This window comes from Trichogramma pretiosum, unplaced genomic scaffold, assembly GCF_000599845.2.
Source record: "Trichogramma pretiosum strain Unisexual culture from Peru unplaced genomic scaffold, Tpre_2.0 scaffold53, whole genome shotgun sequence".
Taxonomy (NCBI): Eukaryota; Metazoa; Arthropoda; class Insecta; order Hymenoptera; family Trichogrammatidae; genus Trichogramma; species Trichogramma pretiosum.
Genome location: NW_019641626.1, coordinates 480,304 through 503,550, shown reverse-complemented (window position 1 = coordinate 503,550; position 23,247 = coordinate 480,304). Strand labels below are relative to the sequence as shown.

Genomic DNA, 23,247 nt, shown 5'->3' with positions numbered 1-23,247 from the left:
CCACATTTGGAAGTGATACCTTTACGCGACGCTTTGACATGCTGAATGAGGTTCGATCGGATTAAATATATTTTTTCGCAAATGTTACATGTATGGCGATAAATGCGAATTTTGAGATAAAGCTTATCAAAACATTTCTTTTCGAATACATCACAGTCATGTGTTACACCATTGTGCATGGAGTCTGTGTATTATTTGAGATAACTTAGAAGGTGAGTTACTTTTTTATTCATAATTTTTGTACACAATTTGTTCAGTGCCACTTCGGTGCCACTAAATCACATGTAGTATCAATAAAATGGAATGACGCCACGCGGTACCAAGGATGTCACCGAATATCTGGACGCCATGTTTACTGAACTCTGGATCCCTGATAAAAATGCAACATTTTTTCAACATTGGTGTAACGCTTTTTCTCACAAAAATTGGCCATTTAATGGCAATTCATGACAAATGAACATTAAATAGTCATTTTTTATGAGAAAAAGCGTTACAACAATGGTGAAAAAATGTTGCATTTCTACCAGGGATCGACAACAGGGCTTCAGGCAGTAGACAATGGCCATCATTTTCAGCGGTCCAAATCTCGATTGGCTCAGGCCGAAACATTTCAAATATTCCAAAATTAATTATATTTTGAGAATGCGATTGAAAAAAGGATTACACAAGTTCTAACGAAAATAAACGAACAACACATAAGCGTACATAACGCTCACCTAGTGGGAAAATTTGAAATTTTTTTAATATTTACTTTATTGTTAATATTATCGCTTCGTTAATTAGGTTATATACCAATTAAGTAACCGAAAATTATGTGCCAAGAAAAATTTCAAGTGATGAAGATAAAGAGGAGTACGATGTTTTGGACGAACCGGTGGAATATTGTATAGTCAGCCGTCCAAAATGTCACGAAGAAATATGGGATTTCCCGGACTGCGAGGAAATTTGTGAACATTGCGGCAAAACTCGTGGTGATCCTCCCACCGAGTTATAGCAGTCCGGGACAATAAATGATTCGTGATCCTGAACGGTACGTACATTAAATTTATAAATCACGAAGCATAAAACCTTTTTTTAGTTCTAATTTCGAATAAAAATTTTTTATGCTGCTTAATAGGGGTGTGCGAGTACCCGAATTTTCGGGTACCCGAGTTATTTTCGGGTACTCGAGTTTTTTCGGGTACCCGATTATTTTCGAGTACTCGAGTTTTTTTCGAGTTTTCGACTATTTGTTCGTCTGTCATAAATAATCAGAGAATATTAAAAAAGAATAAATCTAGTTATAACAATATCTACTACATGATATACAGTTAATACTATTAAGAAATGAATATGCGGCTCAAAACTCCCAGCACGGTCACGCACGGTATCTTTAGTCAAATCACTAAATATCTAACTCACCGTAAAAGTACTTAAATGCATCACGAAGAAAAAAGTAACGCGTTATCTCTATGGTAAATTTCCTCAGATTTCCACTGGCCAGGTCAGATTCCCTGGAAAGTTTAATTTTCCCGGAAAAATATCTTGAAAGCTTTTAAAGCCGATTTTCTCAGAAATTTCATTTTCAAGATTTTGTTCATTAGTCTTCATCGAAAGATTAGGAAATTTTCAATCGGAGTAGCTTCTCTCCAGAGTGTGAAAAACAAATTTTCACGAGTTACAACGAGACAAATACAAAAAAACGTGGTATTCGTGCGAGCTGTGCAGTTCGGACATGCAAAAACCATGAATAAAACACGTTTTTTCTTATTTGTCTCGCTGTAACTTGAGAAAATTTGTTTTTCACACTCTGAAAAGTAGCTACTACGTTGGAAAATTTCCTGTTCTTTTAATATATACTATTTTAAAAAATCTTAAAAATAAAGTATTCAAGATAATTGACTTGAAAGGGTTTTCCGATGATTTTCCCGGAGAAAATGAAATATTTCGGGAAATCTAACCTCACCAATAGAAAGTTGAGCCAATTTTGCATCGAAATCGTGTATTGCTTTTTTCTTTTAGATTCAATTACGTACTTCTACACCGTGTTAGAAATGAAGCAAATCGACTCCGGAGCTTTATCGTGAAATGTCCTATTTAAATTATGCTTAAAAAATATTGTTTATATAATACACTTTACGTATATAGTATAACTACTATGACGGGATTATGTAGCCACCACCTCAGGATTAGCTATGCCACTTCCACCCTCTTCGTTTCCTCTACTGCTCCGATTTTGAAAATACCCAGTTCGTACAGATTCGAATGTGATTCCATGTCACAAAGTATAGTATATACGTATATACACTATACAGTATACACTAAATAGACCTCAAGGCATAAAATATAAAGATGTATGTTTGTGAGTGTGCATACAATATACATTACATATACTAGTATACATATACGTAGTGACGTTATATTAGTGTATAAGCTACAACGAGAGCTTGCGGTTTGTTTACATACTTTGTTGACATACTCACTCCCATAACTTAACTCCCCCGCGACAGTCTGACGCGACAGCTACAGTACTGTGTTGACATTTTTATACTGTGCCTGATCGAACGCGAATTAAAATTTTTGTATTTACAAATCAGTTGACTACACTAGAAATGGATTCGGGGAAATGACCGTGAATCACAGCTGGTAACCGCCCATTCCCCCGAATCCATTCCCCCGAATACCATTCCCCCGAATAAAGAAATCCCCGAAGACGCTTTCCCCGATGCCATTTCCCCGAATATACATTTCCCCGAATATACATTTCCCTGGATATACATTTCCCCGAATATATATTTCCCCGAATATACAACCCTGCATGTAGCATATATCGATATATCGATCGAGCTTTTTTTTCCTCAATTGTTAATGAACAATTAGCCTCTAAATTTTGTAGCCTATGCGTAGTCTAGATTTAGTTCCTCCAAATTTCCTCTAAATTTCGCTTTTAAAACGTGGACTTTAAATTAAGCCAACTACGAATAACGCTAGTGAGGGGTGGCACAATCGTTTTTTTTATTAGTTGGTAAGAGCCATCCAGATCTCTACTCCCTCATACGCGAATTCCAAAAGGAGCAAGGAGATACCGAGATTGGGTTGATCGAATTGAGCAACCAGCGAAGGATAAAATCAGCCCCAAAGAAGAAGTGGGTTGATGCACAACATCGTTTAAGAGCTTTGGTCGAAACTTACGACACGTATGGTTTACCACGTGTGCTCGATTACTTGCACTTGATACGCGAAAACATTTCCCTAAATTAATTATGTATTGTAGTATAAAACAATAAAATAAAATTAAAAAAAAAAAAAAATTCGGGGGTTGTGCTTTCGGGGAAAAAGACATCGGGGAAATTATCATTCGGGGAAATGGTATTCGGGGAAATGGATTCGGGGAAATGACCGTGAATCGTTACAGCTAGTCAGTTGCAATAAGTCAGTCGCAAGTTGTTAGTCGCAACAAGTCAGTCGCAAGTTGTTAGTCGCAACGAGTCAGTCGCAAGTTGTTAGTCGCAACGAGTCAGTCGCAGCTGCACAGTTACAGAAGTGATTTATTTGTGCCGAATTCTCGAGATTTTGTGTGTTTCGAGTGCGTAAAAATATTACATAATGTCATCGTCAACATGTGCATCGAATAGTACTGCAGGTTTGTAAAAATTTATACTTTTATATTGTTTATGCACGTGAGTTATTAGTCTCGAAATGATACTATGCGATTTCAACATTGTTTACTCTCATTGTAAAAAGTGTATGTAGTTGTGTGTCTCTGTGTACTTTTAAGGGACTATTTTGCACACGTTTCGAGAAAGGCTTTCACAATTTTCACTCCGATTTTTAATTTAAATTTTTAATAGTCTTTTTAATAGTAAAATCATTTTTTGATGCCTTTTGCGTACTCTATAGCTTGATATTTTCTTTTTCATTAATTCTTTATAAATTTTTTTCGATCGTCACAAAATTCAGGAATTCAAGAAACGCTTGTTTCATCGAGTCAAGAGGTAGTAATACAAGAAGAACAGGAGACATTAAACTTAAATGATCCATTGCAAATCGATGAACCAGTCCAAAAAAAATTGAAAAGCAGTGTTTGGCAGAAATTTCAAAGAATAAGTCGACTTAAAGCTAGTTGCCTGATTTGCGAAAAAGAAATTATTATTTCACAAGGAAGTACGTCCGCTTTGCAACGGCACTACGATCGAAAACATGGATCTTCTGACGACACTCAAGTAAATAAAACTCCAAGAGTACAAGTTCAACCACTTCCAAAAGATTCTACCAGAAGTAAGCTAATTACAAACGCTATTGCTTTTATGATGAGTCGAGATTTGCAACCTTTTAGCATCGTCGAAGACGATGGATTTAAAAATCTAATCCAAACGTTAGAACCTCGCTATGAGCTACCTGCAAGAACGACATTCTCAAGAAATGTAATCCCCAAAATCGCCAAGGAGCAAGAAGTTTTTTTACGTACTAAATTAGAATTGGGCCTACGAGGTATTTAATATTGATTTGGAAAATCGTCGTTATAAAATTTATTTATTTTTCTTAACTTTATTTTTTATTATTGTGTAGATTTGCGAACTCTATCGTTCACGATGGATGGTTGGACGACTCGAGCTACCGACGTTTATATGTCACTGACTATGCACTACTTGGACAAAAATTTCTGCCTCCAAAATATTTGTTTCGGGGTAAAATTATTGTGTAGTACACATACTGCTACCAATATCCACCCAAGTAGAAAAATTTTATACATTTTGTATACATTTTGTATATTGCCGATGTATACAGTTTGTATACATTTTGTATACATTTAATTTTTACAAAAATTAAATACAAACTTCAAATATTTTATTTAATTTTTCAAAAATAACGTAGAACGTGGAAGATAACATGAAATTACGTAAAATAACATGATATAACGTGAAACATCGTGAAATAACTTTGAGGAAAGGGAATGCGTCTATTTGCCCGTATTTTTTTTTTCAATCGTTTTTTGTCTCATGGTGTGTTTAAGAGATTGTTGGTCCATGTGAGGCCATCCTTTCAATTGCGCCCAAGCAAGCGTATAGTCTACAAATAAATATTATTTTTACTACTTTTTCAATTAAAAAATTGAAATACTTAGAATACTTTGTACGGCGGCTTGATTCAAACCAGGTTTCTTATCGTCGCTATCGTTTTTCCCTTTACCTCCAACGGAGCAACTAGCTAACGCCGATGGCTTAAAAATCTTTCTATTATTAGCAAGAACAATATAGAAGGAATGGTGAAGTGCGAATTATGGTTGACGAGATTATCGGAGATGTCGTTCTGTGTCATTATGCACACAATGATGCTGACGAAGGTGCTCGATGTGGATTCTGCGGTCGTCTGTTGACTGAAGAATCTAATTTTTTTATTGACCCACGACAGTTGTAATGTTGTATTTTCTTATTATACAAAATATAATAAATTATGATATTTAAATAAAATATCCAGTCTAAATTGAAATTTATGTTAAAATTAAAAACAAATTAAATTTACACTCATCAGGGTTAGATTAATATATTTATAAACGCATTTTGTGAAGTTACAGATTAATATATTCAAATTACTTTTAGATAAAGAAAAAAAAATAAGGAAGCTACTTGCCAATAAATTGGCAGCGGTTTTTTTCATTCAACGAAGTAAATTAGTAAGTATGAAAAATAATCGAGCTAAAAACCTTAAAACTGTATAATTTATTTTCGAGATAATTAGTTTTACAATTACACAAAAGGACGTGTACAAACAATTACGCATAGATAACTTCACATTGATAATATTCATTCACGCAGCAACAGCAATCATTATTTGCAACTTAAAGAATCAAGTAAAAAGTTTAAATCGATTAAACTATTTATCAGACACTCTTGACATAAAACGTTATAAAAACCGTGAAGTCGAAGAATGAACGACTTCGCTACTCTCAATATTAATAATGTACCAATTGAAAATTAATTGTATTATAAATAGTTTCTTTTATTACTCTGATTCATTTTTTCAAACGTGAAACTAACGGGTCATTTCTTGCTCAAGCTCTTTGCCGATTCAAAGAGGCGGCCGCCTGTATATTTACGCGTATTAGCAAAAACCACGGATGCTTGAAAATCTCGAGGTTCTCGCTTTTAATTCGTATACACGCTGCAAGCCCCGCTCGAAAATAGCTATGGTAGAGTAACTGAAACCGCCAAGTGGCTGTATTCAGCAGCCGTAACTGCTACACCACGCGCGTAAATACACAGCCGTTACTTGTAAACTACCTCGTGCACACACAGACAAACTCGTGAACACAGACGCAGACTGTACGTGAGGTCAGAGTGCGGTGTTTTGCGTGTGTATCTACAAGGTGTAGAAAAAACCTGCAGCACTTCACGTTCTCAAAAAGAAATTAAAGCGTTAGAGGAAATCGTGCCTTAGCCACTCGTGCGTTTAAAAATCGTTAAGTGGAAAACCCAAGCGAGACTGTTTTTATTTATTTTTATTTTTTGTTTCCATTGTAAAGCGTTTAGCCACGGTATACAGGCAGAATCTGTATAGAGCAGACGTGCGACAAATTCAACATGTGATGTGAAATCACGAGTCCAAGGAGGCAGCGACGGCTTCTAATACTGGCTATACGATGTAGTTGGTTTGGTTTTCATAACCTCTGATTCCAAAAAATTTAATTTAAGTAAGCTTATAAGACAATTCCTTGAAAACAAGAGCACAAGCATAATTGTATCAATCTTCTGACCGTTACTTCGAAGTTTCAAGATGCTTGATTCATTATTCGTGGGGAAAATTGAGGACAAAATATCTCAGTACGTGGGTTACTTGCAGGTACTATCGCCAGCCCTTAACTATTTTTAGCCATATTTTGTTTAAGCGGGACGAGCTTTCGGCAAGCTCGCCTCCTAGCGGTTAGTTCATAAACTACTACTTGCGTATATTGAATGTTGTTGTTCAGACAACGCCGATATCATAACAAGGTATAAGAAGGCAGGGGTGGTCGAAAACAAAGCGCTCACGAATTTGAGTGACTACCTTTCGGTTAGTTTGAAAAAAGAAGCGATTTTTTCAAAGGCGCAGAAGCTATCGAGGTGGTAAATTTACCGAAATTTGAATAACTGATGCAAGTTATTCAAACCTGGCTGTGGATTGGATGTCATGCGGCGATTACATGCGTCGTACTTTGTAAAAAAATTCCAAAACTTCTCGCTGATTTTGGGGGCCATACACGGGCCACATATATCCGTGATATGGAACATGTTTCGATCAAACTTCACATAATTTTATTAGAAGACTGGCGCAGAGCAGTCTCATTTGTAACGTTCGGGCCTACTTCGGTCACAAAATTTTTTTGTACGTGGGGTATCTTTGAGTTGTAAATGGAAAGTAGATGATTTATTATTACTTTTTAATTAGTCATACCGTTTATAGTTATTATAATAGTTATTATAAGATTTAACTTTTTGAATTAAGGAAAATGCATTTTTTATTGTTCTCAAATTTGACGAGCAAATTTTCAAAGAAATGATACATTTATATCAAAGACTTATACAATTATTTCAAACACTAATACAATTATTTTCATTTTGCCACTTGCTTATTTACAGATGAAGGAGTACTCACCATCTAGTGGTGAAGTCCAAAAGTGGTATTATATCGTATTTAAAGTGTTGGAAAACTGGAATACCTCAGAATCAAGACAGATTCGTTTGAAACCATCGAGTTGTATAGCTTGTGCGTAACCAGATCTACTACTTATGATATCATGTATTTTGTATTTCTATTAATAAAATACGTGCAGTAGAAAGATTTTCTCTGGCAACAAAGTTTATTATATAAACTTTATTATATAAATTATATAGTAAGTTTATCATATAAACTTTGTACATTCACTCCTTAGCATATTTTTATTTTATTTACAAACAAACCATTCAGTTCGCATTCATGAAAAATGCATTGAACCGTTGCAGCGAGAAAACAATTATAATATCAGAAATTGTTAATAAAAAAATCCAACCTCGCTTTTTTTCCATATTAAAAGTCTAAATGACAATCTAAAATTCTTTCCAGGAAAACTTTAACACTGCAAACATTAAGTTACTTCGCATTTATTATTCGTCCGCGTCAATCTAGCTCTGAAGCCACAGCAGCAACTCTTTTAAATGCGCCGAACTCTAGTCTCACACACTGATTTGACTACTTTTCATCTCGCAGCAAGAGACGAAATTGCGCGGACAAATGCAGAAGCGGCGGCAGCAGTCGCCGATCTCGTGTTCTCGCTCTCGGAACAGCCGAGGCTTTATTGTCCTTCGGGACGAACTTTGGCAATTAAGTAACGCGTACACGACGACGACACTTTTGCGTCCAACGCGCGCGTGCACACACGCACACACAAACAGACCTGGCGCGCAGTGCTCAAGGAATGTTTAATTCGATGAAAACTTCTGCGCGCAGCTTAGTGTGTACCTTTTCCCCCGTTGGAGCATTTGGACTATTATGTGCTTGCGCGAACTTTTCAATGAGTAAAGGCATCGACAGGTGTATTCTCTTTGCCTCGTCAAGATTTTACATTTAACAAACAATTTGTGAATCAGTAAAAAAGAATCGCGATTGCCAAGGTATAATAAGTCTTGTTAATTTATTAATATCAATAAAATATTCGTTATACTGTTGTGAAACTAATTCGTTCTTTTTAACATAACATATGAATCTATACTTGAGTTTTTATATGTATGGTTTTATTGAGCAACATCCCTCCCAGCGTATCACGTGAATTTATAATGCATGTTACTTTTACTGTCAACTGGTGTGCTGCAGAAAAGGGATCAATAACTCAAAATGAATTTTTTTATTGGTTTTTTCTAAAACAAGGAAGCAACTTTTGTAATATATCAGAAAATTTAGTTTTTAATTTTTTTCAGAGCTAAAGTTTTATGATGTGCAACATCTTGTAGATTGTTGAGTAAAAAAGAAAATTCGTGAAAAAAAATCAAACATTCACCTGAGAAAAAACAGTCGCAAGATGTAAAACTTGTTTACATTCCTGTAAAAATTCAGTAATAAATTACAAATAATCAAATAATCAAATTTAAAATGAAAAAAATAAGAAAATAAGTTCGAAATATAATCCAATAAAAACTTAAAGGTATTAGAATTTGCACTTATAGTGATCATGGATATTAGACAATGAAATTATCAGAATTATATATTCGTTTGAGATTGGTTATTTCACATATAGGGCACGTTGTGTAAAATAATCGTACGCCTGCATGTATGACATTTTCATTACAGTTTCACTGTAATTTTAATGTTGTACGAGCGATTGCTGTGTATAAGCAGTGTACGGTAGAGAGGGAAAATATCGCCAAGGAGCTGTCAACCGCGGGATCGACTCTCTAATATTACAAGTAACGAGTTCAATTGAAATGGTATCTTGGTGAGCGAGTGTTTACAAATTGAGGAGATCAAAGTACTTTGTTGACTATTTATGGTGTTTGACTTTTAACATTTTCTCAGTGTTCGAATATATTTTTTCAAAATTGACAGTTATTTTGTATAATCGAGCGAAAAATGAAAAGTCGCAGAGACGTAGTTAGGTATAAAATTTTTTGTGAATGTCACAGTATTTTCTGAATCGATCGTTTCATCGAAATTTGGTTTTTCTCAGTGTAAAGGAGGAACCGGAAGATAGTTAGTCAGATGCAGGTGACGATACTAATTTCGATTCCATGGACTTTTACCAAGTCAAAAACTATGGAACATCCCCACATGTTAACAGATCGGTCAGTTTAATGACTTTAATAACGTTACATTTTCCCCGATCAAAAAATACAACATAATTTTCATTTTAGGTAAATTACATGAATGAGGATATTGTCTCGAACCAGAAGTTGGATGAAAGTATATCCATTGAATTTGAATGCCAAGATGTAAAGCTTGAACCTCCATCTCCATTGAAAAGCATCTGCACATCTGATTATGAAAGTTGCTTACCTATCGTGAAATTAGAAAACGGAAATCAGACAGATGACACAAGTGGAAAAAAATATATTGATTTTAATAGCAAACATTTCGAAAATCAGAAGATGAGTCATTCACCTAGAGTGAACGCAGAAAACAAGAAACAAACGAATCACTTGAATGGGAAAAGCCTAATAATTTTGATTAAAAAAAATTTTGATTTTCGTAATAATTGTCTACTTCAAGAGAACTCTCAATTGCAACTTGACGAACTCAAGGATGTGAAAATAGTTGAAAAAAGAACACATACTAAATTATCGCATAATTATAAAGTATGTAAAAAAACGTACAACAAAGAAGCGAGTCTAAAAAGACACAGCAGTACAAAAAATAGTAGATGTAGACTATTCGAAAGTCGTAATGGTCACAAGTTATATGGTCAAAATACCCTCCGAAAGCACATGATGACGAATCGATTCGAATGTGATATTTGCCACAAATCATTTACAAGTAATCGTCATCTTAAAAATCACATAAATGAGGTACATAATCACAGCAAACCATACGAATGTAATATTTGTAGCAAGTCAATTTGGTCGCATTGCAACTCTCAAAAGGCGTACAATTACAGTACACGATCGCCAAAAACCATTCGAATGTGATATTTGTCACAAATCGTTTGCAAGTAATCGTCATCTTAAAAATCACATAAATGAGATACATAATCACAGAAAACCATACGAATGTAATATTTGTAGCAAGTCATTTGGTCGCATTGCAACTCTCAAAAGGCATACAATGTAACGTTGTGGCCGCGTAACGGCCCGCTGTGACATGCCGGGTCAATGCGGAGTCGAACTCACAATCGGAGCGACGCTCTCGCATGGATTCGGTAGTCTGCGGGCCGGACGGGCGGCTCGCGTGGGGGCCGCAGAGAGAGGGAAGTGTGAGCGGCCACGCGCGAGTTCGCGAGCCGAGTCGCGAGAGTAGTCGACCGATTGCGCAAGCGATCGGACTTGAGCCCTTTCTCAACCTTGGCTAAGAATCTTTCGGTATTTTCCCGAGCGAAGTAGCGTGTGTGAGAAGTTGAGCGTTTTGGTGAGTCGTCGTAATTGCAGTGTGATAGAGTGTGAGTGCTGACCACGCCGTGTGATACGTGTGTGTTTGCGAGGCGCCCGGGTGTGCCAGCAAATAGCCTCGTCGGGTGTGAGTCTGCACGACGTCGCACGTGCAAGTGTGGGAGTGTGAGCGTGAGTGAGTGTGTGAGAGCTAGAGAGGACGTGGTGGTTGACCTCGTCGTCTGGGTTCGGCGCGACGCGGCCTCAAGGCCCTCAGGCGACCCGTGCTTCGGCACGACCGGCCTCTTGGCCTCGCGAACGCGAGTGAGTTCGTCCGGAGCTAGGCGCGAGAAATATCGGGACGCGGAGATAGGCGCGATACATCGGCGCGAGCGAGCAGACCTAGCGCTGCATCGGATCCGCGGAGCCCTGAGCGAGTTGCGGAGTATCGGGGCTAGCCGGCCAGGTACTCGGGTAGAAGCGAGAGTTTGTGGCGCTCGTCGGCGACGACCTCGCGGTCGTCTGGCGCTCCGCACGTGCGGTAAAGCCGACGAGCACACCGAGACGCAAAAGCCAAAATTGCGGCGCATCTACGAGCGAGAAGCGAGGCGTACGTCGCCCGCGTGGATGCGTCGTCATAACAATTACAGTACACGATCGCCAAAAACCATTCGAGTGTGAGATTTGTCACAAATCATTTGGACTAAAAAATTACCTCAAACGTCACATAAATTTAGTACATGATTGCACCAAACCTTTTGAGTGTGACATTTGTCAAAAATCATTTGGACAAAAAAGTGACCTCAAGCGGCACGTAAGTGTGGTACATAATCGGAACAAACCTTTCGAATGTCATATTTGTCACAAATCGTTTGGACATAAAAGTCACCTCTATAAACACATAAATGCAGTACATAATCAGTGCCAATCCTTCAAATGTGAAATTGGTTACAAATCATTTGAAGAAAAGGGTAACTTCAATAGACACATAAATGCAGTACATGAACAGAGCAAACCCTTCCAATGTGATATTTGTAAAAAATCATTTACAAGTAATCGTCATCTTAAAAATCACATAAATAAGGTACATAATCACAGCAAACCATACGAATGTAATATTTGTAGCAAGTCATTTGGTCGCATTGCAACTCTCAAAAGGCATACAATTACAGTACACGATCGCCAAAAACCATTCGAATGTGATATTTGTCACAAGTCATTTGAACACCAGAATGCACTCAAAAATCATAGAGTGACTGCTCATAATCTTGGAAATCCCTTTAAATAATTTGGTGAACAGTATAAACTCAAGAGGTACGTGATGACAGTATATAATCCCTAACATTGCAAAATTTTACATATATCATTTGGACAGAAATATCACCTCCAATTTCACATACATGAAGTACACAATTCATGTAAATCTTAAAAGCGTAAGATGTTATAATGAATGAAGATGAATAAAGATTTCTGCAATTATGTGAAAATGTGAAGTGTTTTCGTAAAGTCAAATTTTTGTAAAGGAAAGTTAAATAGTTCAATGTATCATTCATTTTTCCATGATTGTGAAAAATATTTTATTCATTATTCGTACATAAATTCTAATTTTAATAATATTGTGTCAACTTCAAATTTTTTGTAGTATTGCTAAAGAACCGATCTTTCATTATATCCTCAAGTACCCGCTCCCTATCGGTATGTTACATTGATTGAAAATTCGAATATATTTCCAAGAACTCGCTCGCGTTTACGGTAATAATCGAATAATTTCGATATTGTTTTAGAGAACGTTAGCAGCGATACAGTAAATACTCTAAGTTGGTTGGCTGATGCTCCCATGAGTTATTAAACAGACTTATTACGGCGTATTTTAAGAAAAAAACGTGATTTAAAGAAAAAATTTAGTAGGAAATCCTCGTCTTGAAGTAATAATTTACTTGTACGAGATTCTCATGTAACGGGAGCCAAGTGACTGCAAGTTCTTCGTAATTCAAAAAAACAATTTTAATAATGATTGATTTGATACTTAATTTACACCATTCATATCGCTTCGCAAAAACAAGCTATTTACCACCACCCGCTGAAGGCGACTTGAAAACCATTAGCTTATTATATTCTTCCGATGTTCATGGATATTTTACAATCAAATCACCAGAAATGTATCTTCGAACGCCTCTTCATTTTGGTTCGATTCACAACTGAGCAATAAACAAAAATTCCGTTCGGAGTCACCGACGGTGTAAATTCTCAGACTCATTTTCCCGAGCTCATTTATAGCAGGCAGCTGGCAGCACTTATGTAATGCCTGCAGTACGAGATCTATACATCTGTGTGTGTATATATAAGCGACCTTGCCGGCCGATCGTGCAGCGAGCCCGCGCGCGCGCCCTAATTAATCGACTTTTATCGGGATTAAACGCTCGCTAATCGCCATACATTAAGCCATGAAGTTCGAGCATCGCATTAATTATCAGAGAGTTTTTTTTCCTCCCTCTAACTCCCTCATCCTCTCACTTTCTCTCGTAGCTACATCAGCTTTTCTCTCGCCGCTTGTAATGAATAGCGAGTATCCTGCGTAAATTGAATTTTTTTTTCACGCTATAGCACTCCTATTCTCGCGTCGCGATGTTGCATGGTATTACATCAACTGCATAACAAATCGCATTACACGCCTCGACTTTATCAAAGTGTATATCAATAACAATGTAAAATCATTTAGGTCATGCGTGCCACGAAGCTCGGTCCTGAAGAAAGTGAAAGAGAGTGAGTTAATTTGCGAAAATTTATCGATCGAGAAGCGCGTGACATGTCAAATAAAATAATAATCATAACAAAGACATCACCAGCAGCAACAACAACAATAATGATAAGAAGTACATAATAAAACGGAGCTACATCTAAATAGCGTGCGAGTCTTATCATCGCCCACACACACCCGTATAAGATGACCATCGTGTGTGTATGGGTGTAACCCCGGTGGTAATTAAGCTCGCGCTCAAACACGTACACGCAACACGCGTCTATTTCTATACACGCCGAAAGTTTTGCGCTCTATCCTCGAGTTCCGCTAGTTCTGTGCGCGACGTAATTTACCGTATAAGTGTGCATGAAAAGACAACGTACACCCATGGATGGCATCGAGCTCACTCTAGGTGTGTAAAGTGGTAGTAGTGATAGTGGTAGTAGTAGTAGTAGTAGTAATAAATTGAAACCTGTTTAATTCGAACCTTTTTATTTCGAAATCCTGGTTAATTCTAAGAAACACGCCGGTCCCGGCCAGCTCCGATTTAAGGACGTTGGGGACCTTTAGGTCAAGTTGGGCCACGAAGTTGATACTTCGGAATTTGATAGTTAATAACACTCATAATCCCCCGAAATTTTAGCATCGATTGTCTAATGAATTTTTGTATAATTTAATTTCAAAAGTACACTTTTTAACACGGAAATCATAGGAAAGCGCCGATTTCTCACATTATTTTAAGTGTAACTTTAGGTCAAAATGGGAGATCGGGACCAAATTTCGCATAATGAAAGATGAAATCATTACGTTTCAAATGGTATCGGTTATATGGTATATTCACGAGCATATTTCAAAGTAATTTTATAAAAATAAAAAAATTTCGTGTTTGTTCTACATGCAATCTAACTCGAGAGGTTATCAGCAGACAAAAATACGCGTGATAGCATATGTATTGGCTTTGAGCCTATGATACCACCGACCCACCTAGTCAAATCAAGTATCTACCTTCCGCTGTTTCTTGATAATTGCTGATTTGAACTCGGTTGCGTCCCCAACGTCCTTAAAACTTTTTTATTTCAAACGAAACCCTGGTTATTTCGAAAAATTTTTTCTGAATTTTTTCGAATTTTTCAGGTTTTTAATACAATATTTCGAAATATTAAGATTATAGTCAAGAAATCATTCATTATTACTTCATTTTGAATACACATACAAAATGTAAACAGATTTACACCCAAAAATATAAACGTAGAAAAGTGTCTTTTTAAATGGTTTGTGCAGCAGCGTGAAAAAAATACCACTTTCCGGACCAATCGTTTTGGCTAAAGCCAAAGAATTCGCTGACATGCACAAGTACAGTCCGGTCGAGCACGCCTGTAATTTCAATTAATAAAAACTCTTAACACGACGCGTATTTCTATAATGATATTCAAACAAGAAAAATTATCGAAGACCGTGAGAAATATTTAAAGAAACATAAATTAAATAAATCAGACATGGTAGCGAGCTTTTGATTGCTGATTCACACGAGCGCGTGTTAAAGAACGAAAATTGAATATACAGACAAAGATGCATAATATGTGGAGCATCGATTGAACGCAGCATACTGATTAAATACTTTTGCAGCGCTTGTGCTTCGTTGCACTCGCAATATAGACCTGGAGCGCGTATACACGTATATTCAGTAAAGAAAATATTCAATGAAAGCTCGATAAGTATATTGCTCCGAGTTCTTGTGATGCTCTCTCGAATATATATGAAAAACGATATAATTCTGCTTTGGAGTTGGGAGATCCAAACCTATCGCGGATACCTGCGGATTCTTACCAAGCCTGGAATTCAATTAGTGGATGATTTTAATAATAGGTGTGTCAATTTACATGTAATTTGTTGCAAATCAAAATAAATTAGGAACAAACTTAGTTCAAAGGTAGTCATTATTATTTAATTTATTGATTCACTTCTTACATAAAAAATAGTTGAAATATTCATTTTGTTCATCGGTGATTTTACGTCTGAATTGTCGTTAACTTCTTGCAACTCACCACTAGAACTCCTACACCAAGCTACGTAATGACCAGGTCGATTGGTGCCACATACAGTGAGTAATGATGGGATTTCTTCAAAACCAGTCAGTACTTGAGCCTCACCTGTTGGTACAATATAAGCTATTTCCGTTTGTATCCATAAATAAATTCCTAATTGTAAAATCCTCGTTGCAATTTTTTCTTTGCAAGTTTTACATGTATGTAGCTGTACTTTAGTGAACATATTTGTGAGTTCATCCTCTAATGTTGAATAATTTTTCTTCACAATGTCCTGGTTGGCAATAATAACCGCTGGAATATTTTCCGTAACAATCTTTTGACATTTTTCGCAAGTTATTACACTTTTCACAGTTGAATATATTTTCATGAGTTTGGAAAAGAGTTCTTCAATATTATAAAATGCATCAACCTTTTGCATTCTGTAATCTTTATCATAAGTTGGTGGATAAAGAGTGTTTAAAATATACGCTCTAAAAGTATAAATACTTCCTACCAGTCCTTTCTCTGCATAATTTAATAATGCCGATGCATAGCATAGATAATCTAAAGATAAGTCTTTATTTATACATGAACTGATGTATAATCTAAAATCAACTAAATTAATTATTGCTTGGCATACAATTTCGGTTATGGTGTGAAAGGCTACTACTATTTTTGTATTAACGCTGTTGATTTTTTTTGGTCCTAATTTAAAACCATTCATGAGTTTACCTCTTGTAGTTTTTGCAGGTGTTCATGAGTTTACCTCTTTTTTTTAATTTGCAGGTTTTTCAATCACTTTTCTTTTTTTATTACTAACATCATAACTGTTAATATCACTTGTTGTACTATTTGCACCATTGAAACCTTTAAAATCCATAAAAGGTACAATATCCTCATAGGCACTATTATTTATATATTTGCTATCTATACAAGTAAAAATGTTTTTTGCACCCCTGAAATCTTTTCCAAAATCCATTAAATGTATATTCGCTTCATTGCATTTATAATCTATATCCTTGCTATCCAAACACTTCACATTGTTTTCTGCATCACTGAAACTGCATTCCAAATCCATCAAGTGTGTATTGTCTTCAATGAGAATAATATTTAAATCATTGTTATTTACATTTTTTAAATTGTCTTTTGACGCACTTTTTTATTCTTTAATAATTTATTTTCGAACTGTAAATTTAAATATTCTTTTATGGAAGACATACACAAACTAACTTGTGCTTTTAAAATTAGTGAGTGCCACAAGACAAATTTATTAGCGTTGATTGGACTTTTGAATCCTAGATTTGTTTTCAAATCTTTTTTTATACGATTCGGATCTACCTGTTGTAGCCACATCACTAGATCTTGAAAAGTATTTTTGCATAACTAAACTGAATGAAGGGAACTGCGTGAATAAATCAACTAAGTTCGTTTTAACTTTTGGTAAATGGAAAGAATTTGGAATCATTGATATGCTGTCATTTTCATCCACTCGTTCCTTAGCATTTTCTTTAAGAGTATTTATGAAATTCATCATGCGATTACCATGCAGATGCTTTTTAACACTATGTCTTCAACACTATTATCTGATCCATTATCTTCTAAATGTACTGATGAGGTACTTGTATTATGTTCTTCTTCCCCTGTGAATTCTTTCATCACTGAGTCTATCATTTTATGAGTATAAGAATTTTCTCCATAAAGGTGCAAGTAGCAGCTATCAAAGCGCAATCTCGCTGTAGGCGACATAGTGCTCGTCAAGGATGAACTGACACCCTGTGCTCGTTGGCCGTTGGCCAAGATAATTGAGGTGCATCCTGGGCGCGACGGCCTGGTAAGAGTGGCAACGGTCGCCACAGCCAGAGGATCTTACAAGAGACCGGTCGTGAAATTAATCGGCCTCCTCGAGCAATAAATAGTTCGAACTTCGGTCACCAGATGTCGCCTGCCAATCCACAAGAGAATCTGTGAGTTTCATGCATATGAGGCGGCTAGTATTATACGCGTTTCAAAGAAGGGACAAAGCTTTTCAAGAACGATGCTCACCGCCGCACCGAACTTACAAGTCAACCATGCGTTTGCGCGAGCGACACGCAATGAGAGGCGAGCTGAGCGCTACTACCACTGGTTGGAGAGTCGAAAAAAAAAAGACGAGCCACATCGAGCCACAATTGACCGCCGACGACATCAGATCCAGACTACGCCACCGGGTCAAGGAGCCTTCGGAGCAAGTGCAAGTGAGTACATCAAGTGAGTTAAAGAATTGTGCCGCGCAAACCCCCGACTTTCCTTGTGACGACGCGAATAGTGAAATCGATAAATTAAAAATGCAACCAGTGCAAGTGAGTGTACCCAGTGATTTAAAAAATTGTGTAATGCAAACGTCCGGCTCTCTTTGTGACAACGAGGCTAGTGCGAGTGATAAAATAAGCGTGCCTCAAGTGCCGGTGAATTTGTGCTCAGTATTGCCAGCCCTCAATGCAGTCGCTGGTTCTGCTGTCGTCGCTCCGCCGCCACGCGTGCAGACGCCGAGCGAATGTCGAGACACCCTCTGCGAGGAATATCTGGTGGAAGCTTCAGTCGACAACGCCCCGGAGCAGCTGGGACGAGAGAGCTTGAAATTACGCGCAGCTCAGCAGCGGGCCCTGATGCGCCCTGCAGAGCCACTCAAGGACATCTTTCTGCCCGGCCTTCCAATCTCTGATGCGACTTACCAAGCTTGGCTGCAGCGTGCCGGTGATTTTCGTTTTTGAAATATCCTTTTTATATTCATTAATCAATCTTTTGTTTAATTTAATTTAACACTTCAATTTACTATATTCAATTTAATATTATTTAATTTATGATATCCACCTTTTAAAAGTTTGAAATGTAAAGATACATTTCAGTGGGTGGAATGATTACACACGACCTCGCGAGATGGCGCTTCACGCACTCGCAAGTGAAAGTGGCAAGTTGTCCACTTAACTGCGAGCTGCGTCGAGGCGTCATTCTTACATGTTACACTGCTCTTAGCGGGGTCTCTGTGTATACTTGTGTCACTGTCATTCGTGATAGTGAGGTTCGCAAGATTGTTGGTCGGGAAGTTCGCTTCCAAGTCGCCACTGTCCTCCGAACTCGTCTTGGTAGGGGAACCAGATTCCCGAGTCGCCAGACGCGCAAGTCAATGCACTGGTAGTTCTACGGTTATACAGTGTCGTGACGGCTCGATTTCGGATAAGCAGTTTCCGCATAATCGTGGCCTTGAAAGCCTAGAGCACGAGGAGAAGGCGCTAGTAGCCTATTACTAGGTCGAGCTTTTCTCCGCCGTGCTTACACAATTAATTCTAAGAGTTGAATTTAATCCTTTCCCACTTTATTGCAAACAATCAAAATTACCGCTTGTCGAAAAATAAAGACTTACGGACTTTGTTAAAATTCTCAATTTCTCATTAAATAATAATTGTTTAATCAGCGTCGTTTACAAAACGTAGCGACGTATGTAATATTCATATGTTTAATAAATAACTTTGCTTGTTACTGAAACTTTATTGCTTTATCATTTGCAGCACCCTTTCCCCATTACAACAGAACAAATACAAATATTACAGAGGTTTATGTTTTTACCTCTCATTGAAAAAAACAGTGCATATTCACTCTTTTTTATGTTTAATTGACTGTCTTCGAACCAAGATAATAACTGATAATCATTACGTGGCTGCTTTTGGTTTCATGTGAAATGATATTTTTAATGATACCATCAGTTGCATCGACTACAATGACAGGATTTACATCTGCTATTCTATCCCAAAGTTCATCCTGTTCATTGTGGTGATACTACGCTTGAAAAGGCCACGCAACAACTTTTTTCATAAATTCGCAGCGAGTGCTGAGATAAATTAAAGAATGTATGGGCTCTTTAGGCCCATCTAATTTAATAAAATCATCGATTGCTTCCTGTTTCATCTTTCTCAAAACTTCTAAGGATGGTATGTCTGGTGGTAAGTAATCGTTGAAGTGCATTTGGTCGTTTATCATCTGACATCTCAGTTGCTAGGCACTCACATGCTTCAATTCCCTCTTGGTTTTTCTTCGCCTTTCCCCTAAAACTGCTCTTTTTTTAATATGGACAATTCTATCAGTGTTCAAGGTGGTAATGTTGAATGTGAATGGTCTTTCCTTCACCGGTTATTTTTTCCATACACCATAAATAACATTAGAACAAACTGAGCATGTAACTTTAAAGTCAATGTACTTATGTGGCAGTAAAGTGTAAACTTGTCCTTTTTTAAATGAATAAGGACACTTGATTCTCATTTTCTCACTCAACATTCTAATAACTGCATCTGTCCATTGATTGACTGGTAAAGTTTTGCTCTCACCAGGTAGAATATCTTTGGAGTACACTTCTTCAACATATATTTCTCGCACTCTCGAACAAACCTTAAATCGCGGAGCAGACGTCATTAGACACGTGCGCGCTGAAGGCTTGAAGCTGGAGACTAATTAATTAATAATTAAGAAAGTGTCTATTCTACGGGAAAGATCACCGAGTTGCAGCCCGTCGTTATCGTGTATATGTTGATAATAAAAATTATCAAGAAAATCTACTTGATCCTATCGAACACCAGTACTCTAGCACTATTCATAGCCAGGTAAAAAATTATATTCTTTTAATTTACTTCACTGGTTTACTTAATTTATCATTTTTACACTATTTTATTTGTATATTATTTAATTATTTTGTTATCTTTCCTTTCGTTTTCTTTATCGTTTAGATTCATAGATGGTTCTTCACACAGGCTTGGAGAGACAGCGTCGTGCCACGACCAATTCAGCCCATAAGAACTGATGATGATTCAAGCGGTGGCCAAGTTCGACTTTGCACCACTGTTGCCAGCAAAACCTACTAAATCTGCAAGTATTGTGAATCAAAAAATCTTAAAGCACCCATTTACAATGATAGAAATTAACTAATTAAAATAACTTTCTAAATTATAGGTTGGATCTTTAAAACACTCGTCATATCCTTTAGAAACAAAATCAGCAGAAGAGGCACAAAAACTTGCAGCTCAAGCAGCTTTAAATGAATAAAGATGATGATCCCCTTGTGGTTAAGTTTAAGTGAAGAATATTATCAAAAATACTATGAAACACTTCCAACCAATTGGGTCAAGTTAGTTGAGCAAGCTGTTGCCGTTGATGTTGGAGCCAACAATATGATCATACTCAGTCCTCAGAACAGGTTCGCCTCTTCGAATTTTGTTTATTAGCTGAATTTGATCATCCAAACATAGTAAAATTACTAGGTGTTTGTGCTCTTGGTCGACCTATGTCAAATAGCTTCTGGGATGGTCTACCTATCTGACCACCGTGATCTTGCAACCCATAATTGCTTGATCAATGACGAAATGGTAGTGAAGATTGCTGATTTTGGACTATCACAAAAGATTTATCTCCAAGATTACTACAAAGGCGACGATCAAGATGCCATTCTTGTAAGATGGATGCCTCTTGAAAGTATACTTTATAATAAGTATACTGTTGAATCTGATATGTGGGCATTTGCTGTTTGTCTGTGGGAGATATTTAGCTTTGCTTTGCAACCTTACTATGGTATGACTCGCGAAGAAGTCGTCAAATACATTAAAGAGGGTAATGTGTTACAGTGTCCTAGGAAAATACACCCTACTCTGTTTACAACCTTATGAAACTTTGTTGGAATAGAAAACCATCAGATAGACTAACATTCAAGTTCATTCTTGATACGCTCAATAATATTAGGCATGAGCTCATGACTGAAAATAAATCGAATAGTGTACCATTACGTATAAACTTGTAAATCTTTATGTGTAGGCATTTAGTTGTAAAAAAGACAAATGTGAAGATGAACGTTTCTATTTGCTTTATGTACTTTCTGTACCACGTCAGCATTTTGATAAATGAAACATTTATACTCTCTTACTTTTTTGAGGTATAAATCTGTGAAACTTTTATACAATTTTATATATTGTAAGAACGCGACGAGTGTGAAATAATGTCGTAAAATCCTATGAATTTATTGAGGATTCTGTTACCAATGTAATAATAAAATTAGTACAAGTCTTACATGTATAACAGATCAAACTCACTGTTTGATAGGTTTTTTTCACCTTTCAAACGCCGTATTCAGATAGACAGAGAGCGCGAAAGAAATAGACAGAGAGAGACTTACTTCTTCGAGAATGACGGAGGTATAAAAATCCATCGTAGTGGAGATACGAGGTGCCGCCTTTATATATATAAGCTCAACCGTTGGTTGTTCAGCCATCACAAAATTTCAACACAAATTTTACACAACGGAAAACACACACGAAAGCGTAACGTAAAATTTAATACGAACGATCTTCGCTGTGGCAATCTCTCTGTCACGAGAGACTCACAAAGTAATGACAGAGTGCGCGGTAGAGAGGTTCGGGTGTCATGGAAACAAGATGTTGTAACGCGACGAATTCATTACGAATCATTACTCGTTAGTCGCTGAGCCACACTCACAGTACTTCAGCCATGTGAGTGTTCCAAAGGGTGATGCCCAAGCTATCAGTAAATGTATTTTTGATTATTTGATGAAGAAAGCTCCCTCTCAAAAAGAAGATTTCGTCGTGGCCGGATGTGATGGTACATCGGTCAATACAGGTGTCTCGAAATATTATTAGACAAGCCATTGCAAAGGGTTGTATGTTTGCTTCATTTTAATGAGTTACCGTTTCGCCATTTATTTGAAAAAATCAATGGACCAGCGACAGGCCCTCAAACTTACACCGAAAGCATTGGTAAAAGTCTGAAAAATTGTGAAGCCCGAAAGATAGTGAAATTCAAACGTATATCGTCTGCTGAAACTTTACCGATCTCCGATCTGTCTACATTAAGTAAATACCAGCACTACATGTATCGATGTTATGAGACCATCAAATCAGGAATTTATTCTGAAGACTTCGGTAATCGCAACCCAGGTGTTTTAAATTTATCGAGGTGGCTGACAACGATAAACAAAACACTGCTTACATGTCAACGAAGATACCTTCGACAAATTTGAAAACAATGGTTACGTATCTCATGAAGGTTTATATACTATTTTGGTTCAGAGTAAAAACTCAACCCTCCATCAAAGACGGATCACGGCATCTTCATGACTTTATTGTGCGCACAAGGTATCTCCCCCGCAAACATCGAAAAATCATGGATCCGGTGATTGCGCGAAATGGATTTTTTTCGTATTCTGAAAATATATTTTTAAGTATGCTTTCGGATGAAAACATGGAAGTACGACAGAAAGCTGTGACAGATATTATAAGCTTGTGTGCGAGTCCACAAGCCAATCAACTTCGAATTTTCCGTGTACCGAAAATTAATTTTAACGCTATCAATTATTATGAAATGATTGATTGGGAAACTGATACCCCTCCTCCAGTACTACGTTATGCTTCGTCGTCTGATTTACAAAAAATGATTGAAGCGT

General features: G+C 37.0%; 1 protein-coding gene across 1 annotated transcript; it reads left to right on the top strand.

The window, feature by feature from the left end:
- Positions 1 to 9,408: 9,408 nt before the first annotated feature.
- On the top strand, positions 9,409 to 10,739 carry LOC106651496 (zinc finger protein 62-like). The gene is made up of 3 exons (XM_014370023.2): positions 9,409 to 9,584; positions 9,656 to 9,770; positions 9,840 to 10,739. Exons 2-3 carry the CDS (start codon positions 9,717 to 9,719, stop codon positions 10,608 to 10,610), a joined length of 825 nt encoding a protein of 274 aa, XP_014225509.2. The 5' UTR covers positions 9,409 to 9,584; positions 9,656 to 9,716; the 3' UTR covers positions 10,611 to 10,739.
- Positions 10,740 to 23,247: the final 12,508 nt, after the last annotated feature.